Source organism: Sebastes fasciatus, chromosome 12 (genome assembly GCF_043250625.1).
Source record: "Sebastes fasciatus isolate fSebFas1 chromosome 12, fSebFas1.pri, whole genome shotgun sequence".
NCBI lineage: Eukaryota > Metazoa > Chordata > Actinopteri > Perciformes > Sebastidae > Sebastes > Sebastes fasciatus.
In genome coordinates this window covers 25153548-25177856 of record NC_133806.1, presented here as the reverse complement: position 1 = coordinate 25177856, position 24309 = coordinate 25153548, and the positions used below count along the sequence as shown (strand labels likewise).

The 24309-nt window shown below is 40.8% G+C and overlaps 2 protein-coding genes across 2 annotated transcripts; one reads left to right on the top strand and one right to left on the bottom strand.

The window, feature by feature from the left end:
• Positions 1-988: 988 nt before the first annotated feature.
• On the bottom strand, positions 989-6292 carry polr3glb (RNA polymerase III subunit GL b). Its single transcript, XM_074654336.1, has 8 exons — positions 6097-6292; positions 4350-4605; positions 4119-4248; positions 3914-3982; positions 3733-3783; positions 3210-3304; positions 2914-3039; positions 989-1659 (listed from the first exon to the last, which is right to left on the bottom strand). The coding sequence occupies exons 2-8, from the start codon at positions 4467-4469 to the stop codon at positions 1573-1575; spliced, it is 678 nt and encodes a 225-aa protein (XP_074510437.1). The 5' UTR covers positions 4470-4605; positions 6097-6292; the 3' UTR covers positions 989-1572.
• Positions 6293-13589: 7297 nt separating this feature from the next.
• LOC141778273 (immunoglobulin superfamily DCC subclass member 3) lies at positions 13590-22866 on the top strand. The gene is made up of 11 exons (XM_074652457.1): positions 13590-13917; positions 14008-14152; positions 14228-14358; positions 14500-14637; positions 14777-14935; positions 18970-19135; positions 20369-20622; positions 20709-20873; positions 20976-21164; positions 22526-22633; positions 22739-22866. Exons 1-11 carry the CDS (start codon positions 13590-13592, stop codon positions 22864-22866), a joined length of 1911 nt encoding a protein of 636 aa, XP_074508558.1.
• Positions 22867-24309: the final 1443 nt, after the last annotated feature.

The window sequence follows — 24309 nt, the reverse complement described above, 5'->3', positions numbered from 1 at the left end:
TGGGCCTGGGACGGGGTCTGGGACGGGGTCTGGGACTGGGCCTGGGACTAGGACTGGAACTGGGACTGGGACTGGGACGGGGCCTGGGCCTGGAGCAGCTTCATTAGTTCCTTCTTTCTCAGCCGGTACCTCCTCAGATGAAGCTGTATACCTCCAGGTCAAAGGTCAAAGGTCACACATCGCTGGAGGCTTAAAGTGCAAAAATATAAAGTGTCTGGAGCATCACATGAAAGCTCGTCCCAGTTCCTCCACTGCTGTTGAGTCTAAGGACAACCAGGACGCCACAGCCCAACGGAGGATTCTGGCTGAAAAGAAGGGGAGATGCAAAGTACCAGGATGTCCACCTCTACTTCACATCCACCAGCAACTGCTAATAAATCAATAAATCAATCAATATGTCATTAAATTAATTCAAAATAATATTAAAAATAAATGTAGCCATTAATTAATTGATAAAATGTGACATAAATTGATATTCCTGTTTTAAGTGGATTCTTTATTTATTTATATATTTATTTTTATTATTTCTTAAATTTATTTATTTTTGCATTTATTTATTTATGCATTTAGTTTTTATTTATTTTATATTTATTTTTAAATGTGTGAATTTATTTATGTATTTCTGCATTTTATTTATTTAGTTAAATATAAATATGGAGTATGAATAAGCAAATTAAAACAGAAATATCAATTTAAGTCATATTCTATCAATTAATTAATGGCTACATTTATTTTCAATATTATTTTTGCTACATTTAATGACATTTATTTATTGAGTAATTTATTTAATTATTAATTTATTTTTGTTATTAAACTCTGCAGCTGAATATTATTAACCAGATAATTGACCAAAGTCCAGTCATATTTTATACTGAAATATATGTAATATGTCACTATGTATTATGTTTATATTGATCGATTTATTGAGAACTTTTGTAAATGTTTGACGTTAAAACATATATTAATAAAATAACGTAATGAACACGTCTTTAACTCTTCATGTAGCTGCAGTTTATTTTACAACAAACAAACAGAAACTTTTTTACCAATTAAACAGATAAAACTTCGATAGAAAATCTTAAAAAACGTTTCAACAAACTCAGTTTCTACAGAAATATTTAAAACTTCGGACGGATAAATCCTGAAGAATCGCCTCCATCGTCTCATTCACTCTCATTCATTCATTCATTCATTCACTCGTTCATTCATTCATTCACTCACTCACTCACTCGTTTATTCATTCACTCACTCACTCGTTCATTCATTCACTCATTCATTCCCTCACTCACTTGTTCATTCATTCACTCACTCATTCATTCACTCACTCAATCACTCGTTTATTCACTCACTCACTCACTCGTTCATTCATTCATTCACTCACTCACTCACTCATTCATTCATTCATTCACTCATTCATTCTTTCATTCATTCACTCACTCACTCGTTTATTCATTCATTCACTCACTCACTCACTCACTCACTCACTCACTCGTTCATTCATTCACTGGTTTATAAAAACTGTTGCTGGACGTTTTGTTTCTTTCCGCTGTAAAAAGTGATAAAATGAGTGTTTCAGTAAATAGCCTCGTCCATATTCTCGTCACTCTCTCCTCCGAACTCCTCTCCGTTATCAAAGTAGGACATGACGTAATCCGTCTCCTGCAGACAGGAAACAGGGAACCATTAATCCCACACACACTTAGATTACATATGAATAAACTCTCTTATTACATATTAATAACCTCTGGTTAAGGTGGACGTACAAATTGATTCAGACTTGTTAAGGTGGACGTATGAGTTGATTCAGACTTGTTAAGGTGGACGTACGAATTGATTCAGACTTGTTAAGGCGGACGTACGAGTTGATTCAGACTTGTTAAGGTGGACGTACGAGTTGATTCAGACTTGTTAAGGTGGACATCTGATTTGACTCAGACTTGTTAAGGCAAACGTACGAGTTGATTCAGACTATTAAGGTGGACATCTGATTTGACTCAGACCTGTTAAGGTGGGCATCTGAGTTGATTCAGACTTGTTAAGGCGGACGTACAAGTTGATTCAGACTACTAAGGTGGAAGTATGAGTTGATTCAGACTTGTTAAGGTGGACGTACGAGTTGATTCAGACTTGTTAAGGCGGACGTACGAGTTGACTCAAACTTGTTAAGGTGGACATCTGATTTGACTCAGACTTGTTAAGGCAAACGTACGAGTTGATTCAGACTATTAAGGTGGACATCTGATTTGACTCAGACTTGTTAAGGCAAACGTACGAGTTGATTCAGACTATTAAGGTGGACATCTGATTTGACTCAGACCTGTTAAGGTGGGCATCTGAGTTGATTCAGACTTGTTAAGGCGGACGTACAAGTTGATTCAGACTATTAAGGTGGAAGTATGAGTTGATTCAGACTTGTTAAGGAGGACGTACAAGTTGATTCAGACTCGTTAAGGCGGACGTACGAGTTGATTCAGACTTGTTAAGGTGGACGTACGAGTTGATTCAGACTTGTTAAGGTGGACATCTGATTCAGACTTGTTAAGGCAAACGTACGAGTTGATTCAGACTATTAAGGTGGACATCTGATTTGACTCAGACCTGTTAAGGTGGGCATCTGAGTTGATTCAGACTTGTTAAGGCGGACGTACAAGTTGATTCAGACTATTAAGGTGGACATCTGATTTGATTCAGACTTGTTAAGGCGGACGTACAAGTTGATTCAGACTTGTTAAGGTGGACATCTGATTTGACTCAGACTTGTTAAGGCAGACGTACGAGTTGATTCAGACTTGTTAAGGCGGACGTACGAGTTGACTCAAACTTGTTAAGGTGGACATCTGAGTTGATTCAGACTTGTTAAGGCGGCCGTACGAGTTGATTCAGACTTGTTGATTCATAATAAAAATGTCTCACCTCCTCGAACTCTTCCTCGTCGTACTCCTCCTCTCCCTCGGCCTCCTCTTCCTCCTGTTTCTTCTTCTTCTCCTCTCCCTCCTCTTCCTCCTCCGAGCTCTGCTGCTCCTCCTTCTTCTGCAGAGTCTGACAGGAAACAGTTTAAGGTGGAAATGTTTGTTTAAGGTGAAAATATATGACTTGATCCAAAGTTTTTTCACCTTTAACTGAGAGATTAAAAGATCATTAGACTGATTGACTGATTGACTGATTGATTGATTGAAGGAGGGGGGTCAGCAGGTGTCGGTGTGTCTCACCTCCAGTTTGAGCAGTACTTCCTCTTTCTCTTTCACCTTTTTCTTCTTCTGCCCCGACTGAAGTTTGTCAGAGCGACTGACTGCTGCTGAGACACCTGACAGACACAGAGCAGGACATCAATACAGAGTACTGCAAGTACTCATGTGTACTCAGAGTACTGAGTGTACTGTGTGTACTTAGAGTACCGAGTGTACTGTGTGTACTTAGAGTACCGAGTGTACTGTGTGTACTCAGAGTACTGAGTGTACTGTGTGTACTTAGAGTACCGAGTGTACTGTGTGTACTCAGAGTACTGAGTGTACTGTGTGTACTTAGAGTACCGAGTGTACTGTGTGTACTTAGAGTACCGAGTGTACTGTGTGTACTCAGAGTACTGAGTGTACTGTGTGTACTTTGAGTACCGAGTGTACTGTGTGTACTTAGAGTACCGAGTGTACTGTGTGTACTCAGAGTACTGAGTGTACTGTGTGTACTTTGAGTACTGAGTGTACTGTGTGTACTCAGAGTACTGCATGTACTCACCTTCTCTGGCAGGCTTCTTTACTCTGAGTTCTTTTGGAAATCTTTTCCAGTCTGAAACAACAACAAAGTTTCTCAGGATATAAAGTATATTTTATCAAATATATATACATATATATATACTGTATATATAAGTTATTGATAAGAGAGACAGAGATTCTGATTATTGATAAGAGGGTCTGACCTGGAGTCCATTCCGTCAGTCCGTCCGTCTGCTCGCTACTGTGATATTTATCAGAGTATCTCTCCACATCTGGACAGGAAACACACAGGCAGAAGACCTTCACAATAAAACCAACAGTTGGTTTGATCAGCTGATCCAGGGCCTGCTCTGTGTGTGTGTGTGTGGGGGTGGGGGGGGGGGGGGGGGGGGTTGGGTGACCTCTGACCTCTGTGTGCAGCAGCTGGTTGGATGAAGCAGGGTAAACTCTTCATGGCTCCTCTGAACTCCTGTTTGAGAGCTAACAGATACTCCGCCTCCTCTCCACCCGTCAGTGGGAGGGGCTTCTGCTCCATCACCTGGACACACACACACACAGAGTCAACTACAAGTCCCAGAGTGCAATGCTGTCAGTGTGTGTGTGTGTGTCTCAGTGTGTGTCTCAGTGTGTGTGTCTCACAGGATATAGAGGTGTAGGTTGTTGGATGGATGGAGGTAAACTGTCTCCTCTGTTGATGCCGACCGCCTCCACGCTGAAACTCATCATCCTCCGACCCCGCCCACTACCTCGACCCGCCATCACCACACTGGACCAGACCGGACCGGACCAGACCACACTAGACCAGACCAGACTGGACCAGACCGGACCGGGCTGGACCAGGTCTCGTCAGACTGGGTCAAGTGGATCAGCAGCTGTTTGGAGGTGAATCTGGATCCTGACGGAACAAACGGAGAACAGAATAAAATGACTTGAAACCTGACCTCACTCTATAAAATGACCTGTGGTGACCTCCAGGATAATCACAGCCTCATGAAACGTTACAGCCAGAAGCTAGAGACCTAGAGCATTCAGAGGATGGATGGCTTTCCTAGCTAGATTGACAATAAGGGGTTTCTGAGCAGTTTACACAACACAAGTGCTCGCCATCCAATCGCCAAAACATGCAATTCTTGCAGAAATCTCCAAATGTCAAAAGTTTTGAAACCAAATCACAGCATGGCTTTTTCTATGGTGTTCCTCAAGGTCTTCGTGTCTTAATGTGGTATTTTGGAGGGATATAGATCATTTTTATCAAGTGGTAAAAAAGGGTTAAATTTAGCACCAAATCTGTGTAACAAATGGTATCAACCCAAAAAATTGCTGCAACAATTTATGAGACATAATAGAGCATGAGGATGCCCATCATATACTTCTATTATAATGTTCTATTAATATACCTGGGCAGCCCACCCCAGTAAAGTCTCTGTGTGGGAAACACTGATCAGACTGACACTGGTGGGACATAACGTTACCAACTAACTTCAACCTTAACTATAACTGACAGCTCAAACCAGTTTTTCCAAACAATTTGCGGCTTTTTAGAAGGAAAAAGGAAGAAGACATTTTTCAACAAAAAGTCAGGAAAAAGTAAAATTTAAAAATAAATCCGAAAAATTTAAAATAATAGTAATAAAAAAAGTTTAAAACAGTCTGAAAATAATAGTTCGAAAAATGTCACAAAAAAAGCTAAAAAAAAAAAAAAAAAGCTAAAAATGTTAAAAAGGTAAAAAATTAAATAAATAAAAAAGTCAGAAAACTATCAAAAAGAATAAAATACATAATCCGAAAAATGTCCAAAAAAATCAGATACATATCTGTCTGTTCAACTGACTGCGGGTGATGGAGCTGATCATGTGACCTGTATATGACATACATACTTGTCACTGTAAATATAAATATAAATCCCTCTCAGAGTACATACAGTATACAAACATCTCCACATGTACATACTGTACATAATAATCATCCAGTGCATGTACTGTATATCCGTCCAGTATTCCTTTCTTTGCACTGTTTGTATTGTTTACAACTCCTGAACCCTTGACTTGTATATAGACATCTTATTTGTATTATTGTATTCTTTTTATTCTGTTATTTCTATTATGTGTGAATACATTGAACGAGCTGTATAAAAACAAGAGTCAAATTCCCTGTCGGTTTATTTACTTTATTACTGCAGGAATAAACCTGATTCTGGTTCTGGTTAATAATTAATAATAAACTGGTGACCAGCTGGCGACCCCCGTCTGTCTGGTAACCAGGTAACAGTATCTGGTAACCAGGTAACAGTATCTGGTAACCAGGTAACAGTGTCTGGTCCCAGTTATCTGGACTGGTCGGAGGTTTCTGTAGAGCCAGCTAACGCAGAGAAAGTCTGGAAACCAACCTGCAGTCTTTACGTTTGGGTAGTTAAACCTTCTTCTTCCTTAAACAGCGGATCATCCTGTAGACGATTCAACATCTTTGTTTACATCCAGCGCACCGCCATCAACTTCTTCCTCCTCTTCTTCTCCTCTTCCTTCTTCTTCTTCTTCTTCTTCTTCTTCTGCTGCTGCTGGCTCAAAGCTGCTCCGTCTTCTTCTGTTGTGTTTCGTTCGGGCTCCTCACCGCCTCCTGCTGTCCGGAGTTAGTTACAGGGGGTGGACAAAATAACCAGAACACTCCAGCAGCCTCCAATTTATATTATGTGGAATAAAATAAAATAAAATAATATGAAATTAAATTAAAAACATTTTTTTAAATAAATAAAATTAAATAAAATTAAATTAAATTAAAAAAAATAATTAAATAAATATAATAATACATAATATAATATTAAATAATGTTATATATTAATATATGGAAGCATAATCTGATTTGGTCTACTGTAGTATAACATGATATCATATATTATATTATATATTTTATATAATAATATATAGTAGTATAATGTAATGTAGCCTACTGTAGTATAACATAATATAATATAATATAATGTAATATAATATAATATATATAATATAATATAATATAATATAATATAATATAATATGATATAATATAATATAATATAATATAATAAAATATAATATAATATAATAATATATAATATAATATAACCTTATAATAATATAATATATGATATATAATATAATAATATATAGTAGCATAATGTGATGTGAAGCTTCCTGTTTACTGTTCCTGTTTATATTTGTGGAAAATATTCAATTTTCATCCTTTATTTCTTTAAATCCTTCCTTCCTCCTCTCTTTCCTTCCTTGCTTCCTTTATTTCTTTGAATCCTTCCTTCCTCTCTTTCTTTCCTTCCTTGCTTCCTTTATTTCTTTAAATCATTCCTTCCTTCATTCTTCTCTGTCTTTCCTTGCTTCCTTTCTGTCCTCTATGTTTCCATCATCTGTTCTTCTTCTTCTCTGATCATTATAATCCAGAAGCTCCTCATCCGTGACCCCCCCCCTTCACCTGACCTCAGGGTCAATGCCCCACCCTCTCTGACCCCCCTCCCAGAGGCCCCACCCCCGCTGTCCGTCCCTGTGGGGTCAGTTTGAATCAGGTCTTCAGGACTTCAGCATCAGATCCTCGTCAGTCCTCCAGGATCTAATATTCTACATTTATACTATATATACAATATACTCTACAGAGAGCTGGACGAGGACTAAACACAAGAAGAAGAAGAAGAGATTTTATTTAGATGTTGGTGTCGCAGCAGCTGATGTTTCTGTTTCTGATGATTTGGATTTAAACTGAACAAACATGAAGACGAAGATGCTGCTGCTGATGCTGCTGCTGGGACTCTGCTGCTGCTGCTGCTCAGGTCTGATACACTTTTATTCTCTGTATCCATAAAAATATATATACATCCATTATGTTTTTTTTATTTATTTATTTATTTATTTATAGGGAATAAACAGAAACGAGCAGGAAATTGAGATTACAGAATATTTCAGATCTGTGCAGGTTTGAATGAAGCATCAGCTCTGTGTGTAAAGTTACACATTATAATAACAATAATAATAATAATAATAATAGTAATAATAATAATATGTTGGTTATTGTTTGACAAAAAAAAGACAAAAGACAAAAACATACAAACTAGATTTATTATATTTATGTGTCAGAGTTTCTCATCTGTGTTCCCTGCAGACAAATGTTGCACTAATATAATATATCATAGGCATATATATTTGATATATATATATATATAAATCATATATAATGATACGTTATATATGTTATATCTGTATATATTATATAAGGAAGAACAGGAGAACATTAATGTCAGTAAAAACATCATTATATGATATATTTACAATGAATTTGATTATTACTGTTAATAAATAATATGACCTTTTGGTAATATTCTGATGTATGTTTGAATGTTTTTCTTTCTCTGTGGTTGTTTATTTGTTGTAATCTGGATGTTTTATGAGTTTTCGTTGTGAGAACAGACGTCACTCTGAATATTCATCAGATCAGCCTCATTTTCATACAGACGCTCGCTGTGTGTGTGTGTGTGTGTGTGTGTGTGTGTGTGTGTGTGTGTTTTGCTCTTGAACTTGAGAAGCCACTTCACAGTGTTTGTGTGTCCTCTAACGTGTCAATCTCTCGTATCCTTGTGAGGACTTTCAGAGTTTTAATTAAATAATGTATTATTATTATTATTATTATTATTATTATTAATAATAATAATAATAATAATAAAGTGTTTCACATGAAAGAATCGAAATATTTACAGTTAAGTTGAATTAAAATGAAGTGTGTTAACCCTTTAAGTTTCAGTCTGTGAGTCCTCACAAGTATAGAGAAGCTTCACTTCCTTCAAGTCCCTATTTAACAAACTGAACTTTGACAGTCTGGATGCTAGCAGTGAGCTAATCTGTTAGCAGCAACATTACCCAGAGTTCCCTGCTGTTTGTTCTTCTCTGAAACAAGAGAAACACGATTTATTGAATCAAGTTTGTTCCTGATTCTCCGGCAGACGTCTTCTTCTGTGGTTTTCAACATGTTGTCAGATGAACTCCCTACCGTCATCGATCAAGTTAATATAAACTGTAATTTATTATTATTAGTGATAAATAATCAGCTGAATGTGTGAAGATGTCTCCAGGACGACACTAGATCCTGGTCTGGTTTGTGTGTCGTTAATATGAATTTATTATTATTATTAGTGATTAATAATCAGCTGCTGTTTTAACAGGAAGTGACATAGCAGCTTCTTAATTGGCTCTAATTAGACAATTAACACCAGCAGAGAGACATCTGTCCTGCTGTGTGTGTGTGTGTGTGTGTGTGTGTGTGTGGGGGGGGGGGGGGGGGGGGGTTCTCATGTCTGAGCCTTCATCATCATCGTCATCGTCATGTGTGTGTTTGTGTGTGTGTGTGCGACTTCATCAGAAACACACAATGATTGTGATGAACGAGGTTCTTGTTCTGCGTATATGTGGGGGGGATGAAGTTCATGGTCAGATTGAGGCGTGTGACAATACGCCACAGAGAGGGTGGGGGGGTTGGTGGCGGTGGAGGGGCGGAGCTTCAGACCTGAACGGAGACTCTCATGACCTGCAGGGCTGAGGTCACCGTCTGCAGGGCTGACGGGGATTTTAGGGGATTTGGAGGTCAGGTTAGGTTGGGGGGGTGGACTGTCTGCTCCAGTGTTTTAAACGACCCCCCCCTCCCTGTATAATGAGGACCCAGATGGGAGGCGGCTGCATTTAATCCTGAACGTGCAGTCGGAGACACGACAGAGTTAAGTTCACACACAATGATTCATCATCAGCTGATCGCATGGAGGCGTGATGTCATCACGTCTGTCTGTCCTATAGAGACACAAAAAGTCCCCAGAAGTAGTGAAATCTGCAGGAGACATTTAAGGGTGTTTTCACATCTGGTCCTTTTTAAATAACCAAACTCAGGACCAACAGAAAAGGGATTCAGTTCTGTTTCTGGTCCACTTCAGCTCTGATGGGACCTCAGTCCTCTTTCTGTTCACACTATAGTTTCTCTGGAGCTCAGACCCACAGAGTCCTGATGAAATAAATTCATTAATAAACATTTGGGTGGTGTATATGGAAAATGCAGCGCTTTCATCAAGTTGCTGCCACCGGTGTTTTACGGTGTTTTAGGATGTTCTGCTTGTGCAATCATTGCAGTTATTAATATGTTTTCATCAAATATTACAATCATAACGAGCATTTGGGAGCAGGACTGATACAGACAGAACGTTTTCTCTGTCCTTAAGCGGTGGTCGTAAAGTTTACACGCATAGTGTCTCCTTCAAATAACTGTTTTTATTCAAGTTTCTGGCCAAACACATTTTCTTTTGTCCCCTGGATGACTTAGTCCTGATTAGTCTTGATCCTCGACGGTACATACGGTAGTAGCAGTACTGTAGAAAAACGAGCAATGTCACGTCGTCAGAATTTTTGCATCGACTTGGTACCGAAGTATCGGTTCTGGTGACATAGGGATCTGAGTTCTTTAGGGCTGAAAGGGACCAAGTGTGAAAACACCCAGAGATCAGAGAGGATATCAGCCTCAGATCACATTTAGCTCTACTGACACTCTGGGTGTTTTCACACTTGGTTCCTTTCAGTCCAGTCTGTTGGTCCACTTTTTGGGAGTTTGGTTCATTTAAAAAGGACTACATGTGAAAACACCCTCAGTTCAGGGTGACATTTAGATTTAGTGGTGTCACAGAAACACGTTTCATGACTGCATTTAGGAAAATAATCCGATCTGTTCTCAGGACAGGAGGCGTCCTAACGTAGTGAGTTAGGATGGGGCAGACGTCCTAAACTCAAAGTAACGTTGAAAATGGAGAACAACATGAACACTGAAATATAATGATTGAAGTTGATAGAGTGAGGCAGAGGGACCGTGACCCAGCGCTGTCCGCTGTTGGGCTCATTTTCTGTAGCATGGTGGAATTAGCGAGGTAGCTAGCTAACTAGCCAGTCGCTAAATGAGTAAAACATATAATGTAGTACTGTACTACTAATCTACCCAGTAGTACACAAAGTATCTTAAAGTGGCTCCACATTGACGAACTACAACATTAAAATGCTCTTAGTACCAGAAATCTAGAGGGAATTTAATAGAAGATATTCTATAAATAACACTCTGTCATAATGAGTACTTTTACTTCTGATACGTTTAGTACATTTTGCTGATGTATTTTTTACACCACGGTATTTCTATTTTTACTAAAGTAAAATTTTGAATTCAGGTCTTGTAACTTGTAATGGAGTATTTTTACGACATGGTATTTTGGATCTGAGTACTTCTTTTAAAGCCAAAACATGAAGTCTTGTTCCAGTAATCTAGAGGGACATTATATTTAATATAAGATATTCTATAAATAACCGTTGGAAGGAGCCATTCTGCATAATGAGTACTTTTACTTCTGATACTTTTAGTACATTTTGCTGATAATACTTCTGTACTTTTACTTAAGTAACATCTTGAATTACGGACTTGTACTGGAGTATTTTTAGACCATGGTATTTCTACTTTTACTTAAGTAAAGGATGTGAGTACTTCTTCCTCTTCTGCTTCTGGGCTAAAACATTTCGTCTTGTTCTGTAAGAGGTGTCGTCACGGTCAGGTCGACTCGCTGGTTCTGGTTTGGTTCTGAGAAGCAGCTCCAGTTAGAAGCAGCCGGCCCAGTTGTGGCCCAGTGAGTTATTCTGGTTCTTCAGGACGGTGTTCAGTTGAGACAGAAAAGACAAACTGCTGATTGGAGCTTTGTGACGAAGAAGTTTCCGAAAGTGGAAAATCAGTCGGTGTGTAGAACTCTCTTTGTCCCTCTAGAGACGAACAATAAAGTTGAACTTGGACTTGACAACGAGCCGAGATGAACCAGGACAGAAAAAACTGCTGATTGGAGCTTTGTGACGATTCATTTTCAGATGAAATAATAACGTTTATTTGACAATTTATTCAGCAGAAGAAGTTTCAGTTATCTGAAAAACCAGACAAACAATAAAGTTGAACTTGAACTTGACGCTGAGTCGAGATGTACCAGGTCAGAAAAGACTGCAAATATAAAAACTTTATTAAAACATAAAAACTGTAATAAAAGTGTGAATGAAGTGTTTGAGGAGTGAAGCTGAAGCTGAGCAGCTGCAGGACGAAGAGGACTCGGAGTGTTTGTGGTGTTTTTAGGGATTTGAGGGATTGTGGGGAGTTTGGGGGGGGTCTGTTGTGTCTGGATTCACACTTTTGTTGTCGTTATTGTCGTCATTCATACTATAGAAGATGTGTGGGGGGGTCCAGAGGGTCCAGACGTCACGGTGGGTCCTGCTGCCGTCCGTCGTCTCGTTTCTCCTCCCACAGCTTCATCTGAAAGACCAGCTGGGACCAGAACAAGATGGAGGACGGGTGGGGGGGGGGTTGGGCGGTGACATCGTCGATTAGATGGGGGGAGGAGGAGAGGGGGGGGGCCTGGGAAAGTCACCTCGCCCAAGTTCAAGTTGAAAAGAGATGAAGAGGAGGAGGAGGAGCGATGCGTTCATTGACCCACCAGATGTCAGTTCAACAGTTAATAATGAAATCAATTCATCTTTAAATGTTTGTGAAATATTTTTTATTATTTAACTGAGAAAATATTATTAAACATTTGAAAAGTTTTCAGCTTCAGGTTGAGTAAGAAAACGGTCCAGTCCTGATTCTGGTCCTGACTCCTCCGTTCACGTGTAGGAGAAACGTTGATCAGAAGTTCTATAGAAAACAATAATCTGGACGGATTGACCAGATTGATCAGATTGATCAGATCTCTAGTTTATCATCTAGAACAGAAGTTTAAAACTACGCTGAAGCAACAACAACATAGATTGATCATGAAAGTGCTCATGGGAAATATAGTTTCATGAGTCTGAAGGGTTAATAGAGAAACAGGAAATATGAAAATAAGGGCTCATTTAAAGGGACTGTTTGTAACTTCTTACACGTATAAATCAATCCGGGTCGGTGTCCCATGCGCGCTCGCCTGTGGCTACGCTGTTCAGACTCAGACTCCAACACAAACTACACGGAAGCACCAAAACCGCAAAGTTCTGTTTAGTGAAGCCCGTCTGTTAAATAGTGTTGGCCGCGGTCGCAGGCTGTTGGTCTCTCATGATGCTCTTTAACCAATTCAGCTCCGACTTATTGATCCAGTACGTATTTATAACAGATCAAACTTCTCTGTAGTACAAGTACACAAGTATCAGTAGTAACATGAACTCAGTGAAGTATTGATAGTACAAGTACACAAGTATCAGCAGTAACATTAACAAAACAGGGTTTGTGATCCCTTGGTATTGACTGCAGGTGCCTGTGGGTGTGTAAACCCTTAGTACTGTCTGCAGGTGTTTGTGGGTGTATAGACCCTCGGTATTGACTGCAGGTGTCTGATCTTGAACGTTGGTTACGTTCTCTGTCTTGTGACATTATTCATATTTTCTGTTTCAAACAGTTAATTAATAATACATTGTGTTATTGATCATCAACAGCTTCATCATCATTATCATTATCATCACCACCACCTTCATCATCATTATCATCCTCCTCTGACTGTCAGTGAGTATTTCATGTTTCTTATTTCTGTTGATTTAATGAAGTTAATCAGAAACTGTAGTAAAACATACACAACATGTGTTGGTATTAATCAGGAAATTAATGAAGGTGTCATTTATTTCTGTGTGTTAAACAGCTGATATTAATATCACAGTTGATTGATTAATTTCTCAATACATTTATTTATTTATTTATAAACAGAAACACCTGATCTCGCCTCAGTGACTCACCTGTCTGTCAGACTCTGACTAATAAAGTTTCATGGAATTGAATTCAATCACCAACATGTGACAGGTAACTGACTGTGAGGTCACTGTGATGTCACTGATGAATTTCTCTCACCTCCTCTCAGGTGTGGCAGCCTCAGAGCTGGCCTTCCTCAAAGAGCCCAGTGATGTCATCGCGGCGAGGGACCGCCCACTGATGCTGGACTGTCAGGTGGAGGGTGAGGGGCCAATCTCCATCACCTGGAGACGGAACGGTGTCCCTGTGGCGACTGGCGTCAAGGCGACGTTGCTCGGTAACGGCACTCTGCTCATCAGAAACTTCTCTAAGAGACGAGGGAGCAACGAGACGGACGCCGGCGAGTACGACTGTGCCGCTCAGAACCGCTACGGCATGTTGATCAGCCGCAAGGCCCGGGTACAGCTCGCATGTGAGTAATATGACCTCTACGGACCGGAACATACTAAGAACATATAAAACACATACAGCAGGTATTCATGTCTGTCTGTCCCCCCCCCAGACCTCCCTAAGTTCCTGTCTCACCCAGAGTCCGTGGCGGTGGACGAAGGGGGCGTGGCCAGACTTACCTGTCAGGTAAATGGAATCCCAGAGGCCAGCATCACCTGGCAGAGAGACCAAAGCCCACTGAGCACCGAGGACCCCAGGTATGTATTCAAAATATACTCAAGGTATAATTAACATGTATTTTATGTATATATTTAACATGTATTTGTGTTCAGGTACACTTTGCTGCCAAACGGCGTGCTGCAGATCACCAGCGTTCGGCGAACGGACAGCGGTTTGTTTCGCTGCGTCGCCTCCAACATCGCCAACACTCGATACAGCCAGGAGGCCCAGCTGTCTGTCACCGGTAAGACAAAACTGAGGGCAAAGAAAGACAATTTCAAAGACCAAAATGAGGGCACCAAACCCCACAGACAACATCTTCTACCTGTGTGTGTCTCTCTCTCTCTCTCTGTGTTGCTGATGGTGTTTTCTGTTTCCGGTCCAGTTGCAGGATCCAGGATCTACCGGGAACCCGTCATCCTGTCCGGTCCTCAGAATCTCACCATCAACGTCCACCAGACCGCCATCTTGGAATGCATCGCCACAGGAAACCCCCGCCCCATCGTGTCCTGGAGTCGCCTCGGTAACCAAAACACCAAAACACCAAAACACCAAAACACCAGACTTCCTTCAAATAAAGCTTTGATTTTCAGTTATGGATCAGTTATTGATTATAGTGGTAACCATGGTAACGTGATGCCCTGTGTGTGTGTGTGTGTTAGATGGGCGGTCCATTGGCGTGGAGGGGATCCAGGTGTTAGGAACAGGTAACCTGATGATCTCTGACGCCACGCTGCAACATTCAGGAGTTTATGTTTGTTCAGCAAACAGACCAGGAAGTAGATCCAGAAGAACCGCGCTGGGACGCCTCGTAGTACAAGGTACTTCATAATACTTCATAATACTGTGTCTCTGTCACTCTGTACTAGATATATATGTATACATATACACACACAGCTGTCCTCATTACTATAGAAAGTACTACAGCATTAACTTGTTGACTCATCTTCACAAACAACAAACAAACAGTTAAGAGTTCAGTTTTGTTTCCTCATTAAAAATAAATCACCTTTAACTTATTTCTATCATAAATATGATGTCACCAGCTTCACTTGAATCCTGATTCTTTATCTTTATCTTTATCCTGAATCTGAATCCAGCGTGTAAAGCTGCCGATTCTTATAGTATAAATATATATATATAATATAAATATAGATATATATTATAGATACAGTATATAGTATAATATAGATATATATTATAGATATATAGTATGAATATAGATATAGATTATGGATATATAGTATAAATATAGATATATATTATAGATACCGTATATAGTATGAATATAGATATATTATAGATATATAGCATAAATATATATATATATTATAGATACAGTATATAGTATAATATAGATCTATATTATAGATATATAGTATAATATAGATCTATATTATAGATATATAGTATAATATAGATATATATTATAGATATATAGCATAAATATATATATATTATAGATACAGTATATAGTATAATATAGATATATATTATAGATATATAGTATGAATATAGATATATTATAAATATATAGTATAAATATAGAGATATATTATAGATACCGTATACAGTACGAATATAGATATATTATAGATATATAGTATAAATATAGAGATATATTCTAGATATATAGTATGAATATAGATATGATCATCACATGACGATCAGCTGATCAGTCAACGGGCTCTTATTGTGGAAACACTTCCTGTTCAATAGCAGCTGACTGGTGAACTTGAACTCATTGTGTCAAGTGTGTAAACACGTGAAGTGTGTGTGTGTGTGTGTCTGTGTGTGTCTTTGTGTCTGAAACATCACATTCAGTTCAGTTTGCTGCTCTTCACCCCCCCAACCTCCGACCCCTGACCCCTGACCTCTGACCCCCTGAGTGAACCAGATCTGTGGATCAGCAGACAAAGAACCTCCAGCAACTTCCGTCAGCACAGACGGAGAGAAAACACTGAAACACACCGAAATCATAATAATACTACTACTGATAATACTAAATAATAATAATAATAATAATAGCAATAATAATGATAATAATAATAATAATAACAAGACATAGACCTTCAGCTGTCTGTCTGCAGGTTTGAAGCGTCTCTGTTCTCGGCTCTTAATAAACGTCAGAAGCATTATTTCTGTTTTAGTTCAGTATTTATTTCAGATTTTCTCTGGAGAACAACGTGAGAACCTTCTGAAACATTTATAACACTGTAGAACGCTTAAAGAACCTTTTTCTGAACATTCAAGAACTGTTAAGAACGTTTAGAGACGTTAACAAACATTATCTTCACACATGATGTATAAACGTTGACAAACCTTTTTAAGAACGTTCAGGAACGTGAACAAACCTTTGGGAACATTAATAAACGTTATGAAACGTTAAGAAACGGAACAGAACGTCTGAGTTCAGCTGAGAACCAAAACTGGAATAATTAGAGTCAGTGAAGAATCACCTCTGACCTCCATCACAGCAGCCTGCAGCAGCAAATTATCCTCCTCTTCCTCCTCCTCTTCCTCCTCATCCTCCTCCTCCTCCTCAGGATCAGGTTCAGGTTCAGGGCTCCTCTTGGGGTCCAGCACTCTCCAGGACAGTCAGTCTGAACCCTGATCTGGATTCTTTCAAATGAAATAATTCACGAGGCTGTCATTTAAAATGTTTTCAGATGTTTTGTTTTTGACCTGATGAGATTAATTTTATTGTTAAAGGAAACAGGAAACAGGAACTGATAATCAGAATTCTCATCATATATATATATATATATATACTTATATATATATTACATTTTCAGCTGCATGTTAACGCACACTCTGTTTCTGGGTGCATTTGTTTCGTCTGCTGCTGCTTGCAGACAGAGGTGACGGGGGCGGGGTCAGAGGTCACACAGGCTCATTGTGTGTTTGTGTGTGTGTGTTTGTGTGTTTCCCACACTGAGAGCTTCATTAGAATAATTATTAGCATGTGAAGAGTTCCACTTCACAATGAGGACTTTATTCACCCCCAAACTCCGTCTGTCACACAAATATTCATAAATATTTATAAATATTCAGGAATATTTAAGAACCTTTAAAATATTTATAAACATTCAAGAATATTTAAGAACCTTTAAAAATATTTATAAACATTCAAGAATATTTAAGAACCTTTAAAATATTTATAAACATTCAGGAATATTTAAGAACCTTTAAAAATATTTATAAACATTCAAGCATATTTAAGAACCTTTAAAAATATTTATAAACATTCAAGAATATTTAAGAACCTTTAAAAATATTTATAAACATTCAGGAATATTTAAGAACCTTTAAAATATTTATAAACATTCAAGAATATTTAAGAACCTTTAAAAATATTTATAAACATTCAAGAATATTTAAGAACCTTTAAACATATTTATAAACATTCAGGAATATTTAAGAACCTTTAAAAATATTTATAAACATTTATGAACCCGAACACAAATAATCTCTCATATGAACAGAAATGTGTGTGTTTTGCTCTTGAACTTGAGTAACAGAGTGTGTGAAAGGTCGTCGTTTCTCCACAGATCAAATTTATGTTTTAGTGAAACAGCGCAACCCCCCCTTGTATTGATAGATGCCCCCCCCCCCCCGACCTCTGACCCCTGTATGTAGAGCAGAGATGGGGGCGGTCCTTCAGGAGGTTATTTGGGGTGACAGAGACACATGTGTGTAGATGGTCTCTCTGTTACCGTGGAGACGGACCGGCCGGAGGCGAGACAGCACCTGTCTGTCTGCTGGAGGATGGGGGGGGGGAGGTGAGGGGGTTGATGGAGGGGTCAGAGGTCAAATTGGTGTTCAAACACAAAGACACGTTCAAGTTCACACTGGAGAGTGTTTCTCATGCAGAGTTCATGTGTTCATGTGTTCATGTGTTCATGTATAAGAGTCCGGGATTCAAACTCAAACTATTAATATTAAATAATAAACATCTGAAGAGATTAATGAAAAAATATTTGATATTTAATTTATATAGTATATATATATATATATAAGTCACTCTCTATCGCTGAAGGAGGAAACACAACAGTGATTGAACCAATGGTCCACTGATATTTAATTAGATTTAATATTTTATTTATATAGAACTTTTCAAAACAGATGTTACAAAGTGCTTCACAAGACAATTAAAGCAGATAAATAAAATGAAAATAAAAATAAGGTAACTGTTAAAACAGAACATATCAATAATAATAAAGTACTAAAGTCGTAGAACAAGGTGATAAAAACAAACTGATGAAAGTATTTATATATTTTCAGTATTATGACCTGGGTGTCTTTGGAGACATTCATGGAAAAAAATGCTGTGGTATAGAAACAAAAACTGGATCAATGAACACAATCTGAAAAGATGAAGCTGATGTTTCAACAAAGATAAACTCTGTTCGATCTGAGCTGATGGTTAAATGGTCTGATCCTGAGTCAGAGCTCTGCTGCCCTCTGGTGGACACCACCAGTACTACTATATACTCCACATGGTTGGAATATACTGTATATACTCCAGTGTAGTAACTTATAAAAATAGTAATAACAGTAGTAAAGTAAGGCAGCTATATGCACCCCCCCCCCCCCATGTTAAGGGTAGAGTTAGAATACAAATGAAATAATTATCTTAAATTAATTTTATATCCTGTTGTTGTTCTTGAAACTTTAGATTGGTACAAAAGAAATCAACTTGAATGTGAAGAAAATATTTGTAATTTAAACAATTTAAAATGTCACTATCTACTACTGCTGATACTATTACTGCTACTACTCCAAAGAGCACTGCAACAACTCTGCATAATAATAATAATAATAATAATCCTCTAAAAATTCTGTGTGTCTGCAGCTCCTCCAGAGTTCGTTCAGTGGCCTCAGTCCGTCTCCAGACCAGCAGGAGGCAGCGCCGTGTTTAGCTGCACGGCGTCCGGCGCTCCGGAGCCGCATCTCATCTGGCTGAAGAACGGCAAACTGCTGACGCCCAGCGGCAACGTCAAACTCACCAACGGGAACACGTAAGAACATCAACAGAGACCAGTATCATCCTAGACTAGAGACCAGTATCATCCTGGACTAGAGACCAGTATGTGAGAGGAAGTATCATCCTAGACTAGAGACCAGTATGTGAGAGGAAGTATCATCCTAGACTAGAGACCAGTATCACCCTGGACTAGAGACCAGTATCATGCTGGACTAGAGACCAGTATCATGCTGGACTAGAGACCAGTATCATCCTAGACTAGAGACCAGTATGTGAGAGGAAGTATCATCCTAGACTAGAGACCAGTATCACCCTGGACTAGAGACCAGTATCATGCTGGACTAGAGACCAGTATCATGCTGGACTAGAGACCAGTATCATCCTAGACTAGAGACCAGTATCATCCTGGACTAGAGACCAGTGTCACCCTGGACTAGAGACCAGTGTCACCCTGGACTAGAGACCAGTATCATCCTGGACTAAAGACCAGTGTCACCCTGGACTAGAGACCAGTATCATCCTGGACTAAAGACCAGTATCACCCTGGACTAGAGACCAGTATCATCCTGGACTAGAGACCAGTATCATGCTGGACTAGAGACCAGTATCATCCTGGACTAGAGACCAGTATGTGAGAGGAAGTATCATCCTAGACTAGAGACCAGTGTCACCCTGGACTAAAGACCAGTATCATCCTGGACTAAAGACCAGTGTCACCCTGGACTAGAGACCAGTATCATCCTGGACTAAAGACCAGTATCACCCTGGACTAGAGACCAGTATCATCCTGGACTAAAGACCAGTATCACCCTGGACTAGAGACCAGTATCATCCTGGACTAGAGACCAGTATCATGCTGGACTAGAGACCAGTATCATCCTAGACTAGAGACCAGTATCATCCTGGACTAGAGACCAGTATGTGAGAGGAAGTATCATCCTAGACTAGAGACCAGTGTCACCCTGGACTAGAGACCAGTGTCACCCTGGACTAGAGACCAGTGTCACCCTGGACTAGAGACCAGTATCACCCTGGACTAGAGACCAGTGTCACCTTGGACTAGAGACCAGTGTCATCCTGGACTAGAGACCAGTGTCACCCTGGACTAGAGACCAGTATCATCCTGGACTAGAGACCAGTATCATCCTGGACTAGAGACCAGTATCATCCTGGACTAGAGACCAGTATCATCCTTGACTAGAGACCAGTATCATGCTGGACTAGAGACCAGTATGTGAGAGGAAGCGTCTCTCTGTCTCCCCTGCAGGACTCTGGCCATCACCCGTATCACCCCCGAGGACGGGGCCATCTATCAGTGCATAGCGGAGAACAGCGCCGGCACCAACCAGGCCAGCGCCCGCCTCGCCATCAGCCAGGAGGGGCCCGAGCTGCCCGAGGCCCCCGCCGGCCTCCAGGCCACGCCCCTCAGCACCAGCAGCCTGCAGCTGACCTGGGAACAGCCCACAGAGCACGTCAGCCAGCAGATTATAGGATACGTCCTACATATCAGACGCCTAGGGGGTAAGGGACTGACCGGAGATCTGGTTCAACGAGACTCTGACCTGTGTTTGTTGTTCCCTCTGACCTTTGACCTCTGACCTCCTCAGAGCCAGACAGCGCAGAGCTGCAAGAGGCCGTCAGTAAGACCACCTTCAGACACGAGTTCAACAACCTGGAAGCAGCCACCACCTACTCCATCTACCTGAAGGCCTACTCCGCTCTGGGAGGAAGCCAGCAGTCCAGCAGCATCACCGCCACCACACACGGCGGCGGTAAGCTACGTCCACCGTCCTTGACAATGTCCACCTTAAACACTGTCCACCTTAAACGTTAGTTCCCCATGTAATCACGGTCTGTCTCCGTCTGTCCCACAGTTCCCAGTCCTCCCAGTTTCTTCACTAAGGTCCTGAACCAGACGGTCATGCAGGTGTACTGGGAGCTGCCCAGTAAGCCCGGGAAGCTGGAGGGCTTCAGACTGGAGTACCGCGGGGTGTCCAACCCAGACGTCCAGGGTCAGGAGACCTTCCCAGGACACATCAACACCCACACCATCTCCCACCTGGGTCAGTCACAGGAACAGTACAACCAGCTACAGCTGGTTAGCACCAGTTAGTTAGTGATCTAACCAGTAAGAGACGCTGCGTTCAGTCAAATAGCAACAAGTAGCTCCAATGCTAACTGCTGCTAAAACCACAACATCTCCTTTTTATATTTCTGATGAATAAACAACTACAAGGTGCTGCGCTTGCTGCTGGCTACCTCTATCTGTTCAGTTTCACACATTAGGCTGCAAACTAACACTGATGAGCGAGCATTTCATTTAGCTTGTTGCTGTAATGCTAATGTTTAGTTAGCTGGTTAACAGTAACTGTTGGACTAACTGTGTCTCGCTAACAGCTTAATAAGTAGTTAGAGCAGGAAAGTAGCAGCTCACACTTTAAAACTTTAGCCTGAAGCTAACATATCATCATATATAGTATTTATGATTAGCGTAAAATAAAATGCTAGCAAATACTAATGCTGTTGTTGGAAGGCCAGTAGTTTCCCCCGCTTCCAGTCTTTAGAGACTATGACCTGGAATAATGCCACGTTCAATGTACTAACAACCTCTTTGTGATTCTGAGACGGACATGTTCTTAATTTTGCATCATTTTAATTTTATCTGGATAAACACGGATGTAACTCAACAAGTGTCTAATTTAGGCTTTTTAAATGGTATGACGACGATGCTAACAGTGAGGTAGCCATCTTGGAATAATGTGAGAACGCTCCTAAATTAAAGGGACTGTTTGTAACTTTTAAGCGTATAAATGTACCGGGTCGCCACACATGCGCGCTTGCAAATGCGCGCTCGCGTGTGGCTGACGTCTCTGCTCCTCTGCCTGCCTGCACTAACACCGCGTGCGTTCTCGCTCCACCTCTAGACGTGAACGCGCGCTCACTCCACACTGCAGAAGAGTTAGTTTAGCTCTGAGAATATCTAGTGGACGTTTGTGCAGAAATAAATGCTGCAGCTCCTCCAGACCAGCAGATGTTTCCCGTGTCTTGTCAAGTGACAGGGCTCCGCAGAGAGAAACGTTATCACCGGCACCCGGTCGGAGATGGTAACGTTTCTCTTCCTGCTTCAGCCTCAAAGCCAACACAGTATCAGCAGTGATTCATGGACCAGACCTCCGTCTGGTCAGCTAACATTACTGCCAAGCAGCTGAAATAAAGAGTGATATTGTGGTTTTAGCTGACGTGTGTCGCCTCACTGTTTTGAGCGATGCTTGTCCATGTCTATTTAGAGCGAGCAAGCGCGAGCCCGACGCTGACTTTCTTTGACTCAACGGCCACAGGAACAACGCTGAATATGCTAGCCGCTTCCAGTCTTTATGCTAAGCTAAGTCTTTAGCTACGCTAAGAGTTTGTTTGTTTCCCACAGAGCCGGCAGCCGTTTATGAGATCCAGCTGGTGGCGTTTAACGGGAACGGAGACAGTCCGTCCAACCGCCGCCTTGTGTCTCTGACTGACGGAGGAAACACTGCAGCAGGTAGGAGCCTCATTGTGACCTCTGACCTCTCTGTGACCTCTGTGTGACATCTGACCTCTGAAACCAGTGGAACCAGTTTAACATGGTGTGTGTTGTCTCCACCAGCTGGTCCGAGCTGTAACTGTGATCAGTCTCACGCCTCCATGTCGACGCTGCTGGTCGGCGTTCACAGCGGCCTCGCCTGCATCCTCTGCTGCCTGCTCTTCATCCTGCTGGGATACAAACGCAAGTAAGGCCTTCATCATCATCATCATCATCATCATCACCATCATCATCATCATCATCACCACCTGATGATGTCGTCATCCTCACTGTGTTCTGGCTTCAGTTTCTTCTGCAGGAAGTCAGCGAGCTGGGAGACTCCGCCCACCCTGAATGGTGTCAGAGGTGCTAAAGGTCATACACCTGAGAGCATCGAGCTGAGCCAGGTAACACACACACACACACGGGTGTACTTCTATACTTGTGAGGACCCTCAGTGACATCATGCATCCCCTCACCTCTAACTCCAATCCCGACCACCTCTCTTTGAACCTAAACCCGACTCTGACCTCAGACCAGGTGTGAACCGGTCTGAACCCTCAGACACCTGAAGGTCCGTCCCAACAGTGAGGACCAGACAAAATGTCTTCTCTCCTAATGCTCAGACTGGTCCTCACAAAGATAGACGTACAAGAACACACACTGTGGAGTGTTAATTATAATGAGGGTTAATGTGACACCTCCCTCCATTATGACCCATCCCATACCCCAGGTATCCACGGCAACCACAGTGTTGCCACGACGATAAGATTTCCTGCTGCCGTTAAACCAGTTAAACCAGTTAATAGTTTGAACTGTTGACTCCCTGATTCACAGCCAATAGAACCTTTTTATGTTGACGTCATGATGACATCACGGTGTTAGCTGGAGGCTAAACAAAGAAAAGACTGGAGGCTAACACTAGCAGTGGGCTAAAGCTACACATCTAAATGTTTCTAAATCATCAATCTAAATCATTTGAGATGACAAACTGTGATTTGAGGCTCTAGCGAGCTACAATATCAGAGAAACGTTTCAGAGATGGAGAGTAAATGTTGCTAATATTTAACCTTCTGCTAACAGCAGCCGTGAGCCATTAGCTGCTGTTAGCAGAAGACTAAACTATTAGCAACCCTTTCTCTCCATCTCTGAAACGCTTCTCCGATATTGTACGACTCTCTTTTTGACTGACTTTACTGAAGGATAGTTAACTTTAGGCCTCCAAAGATTTATACGCCCTCAATTTATCTTTACAGCGCTGCCGTTGGCCACCAGCCCGCTGGTCGGACGGCTGGCTACTTAGCTAGCTTAGCTTGCTAATTCCACCATGCTGTCATGAAACACAGAAAATGAGCTGAACAAAGTTGTCACTCATCTGGCGATAGCACTGTGCTTTTCTACGCTGTGAAAAGAGTGTGTGGATGAAGCATTAAGGTGTTACATTTTACTCATTTAGCGACTCTTTAGTGAAACTTTAAACCTGCTCTCAGACGATTACAGAACAACTAACTTTAATAAGTTGTTAAATACATAACAGGAAGATGTCCGTCCAACAGGGCTCTTATTTTGGTAGTTTGGTCCCTAACAGTCTTAGCAGAGGACAGATGACATCATCACAATATCTAACAGTGTTCATGTCTGCTTCGCCCACAGAG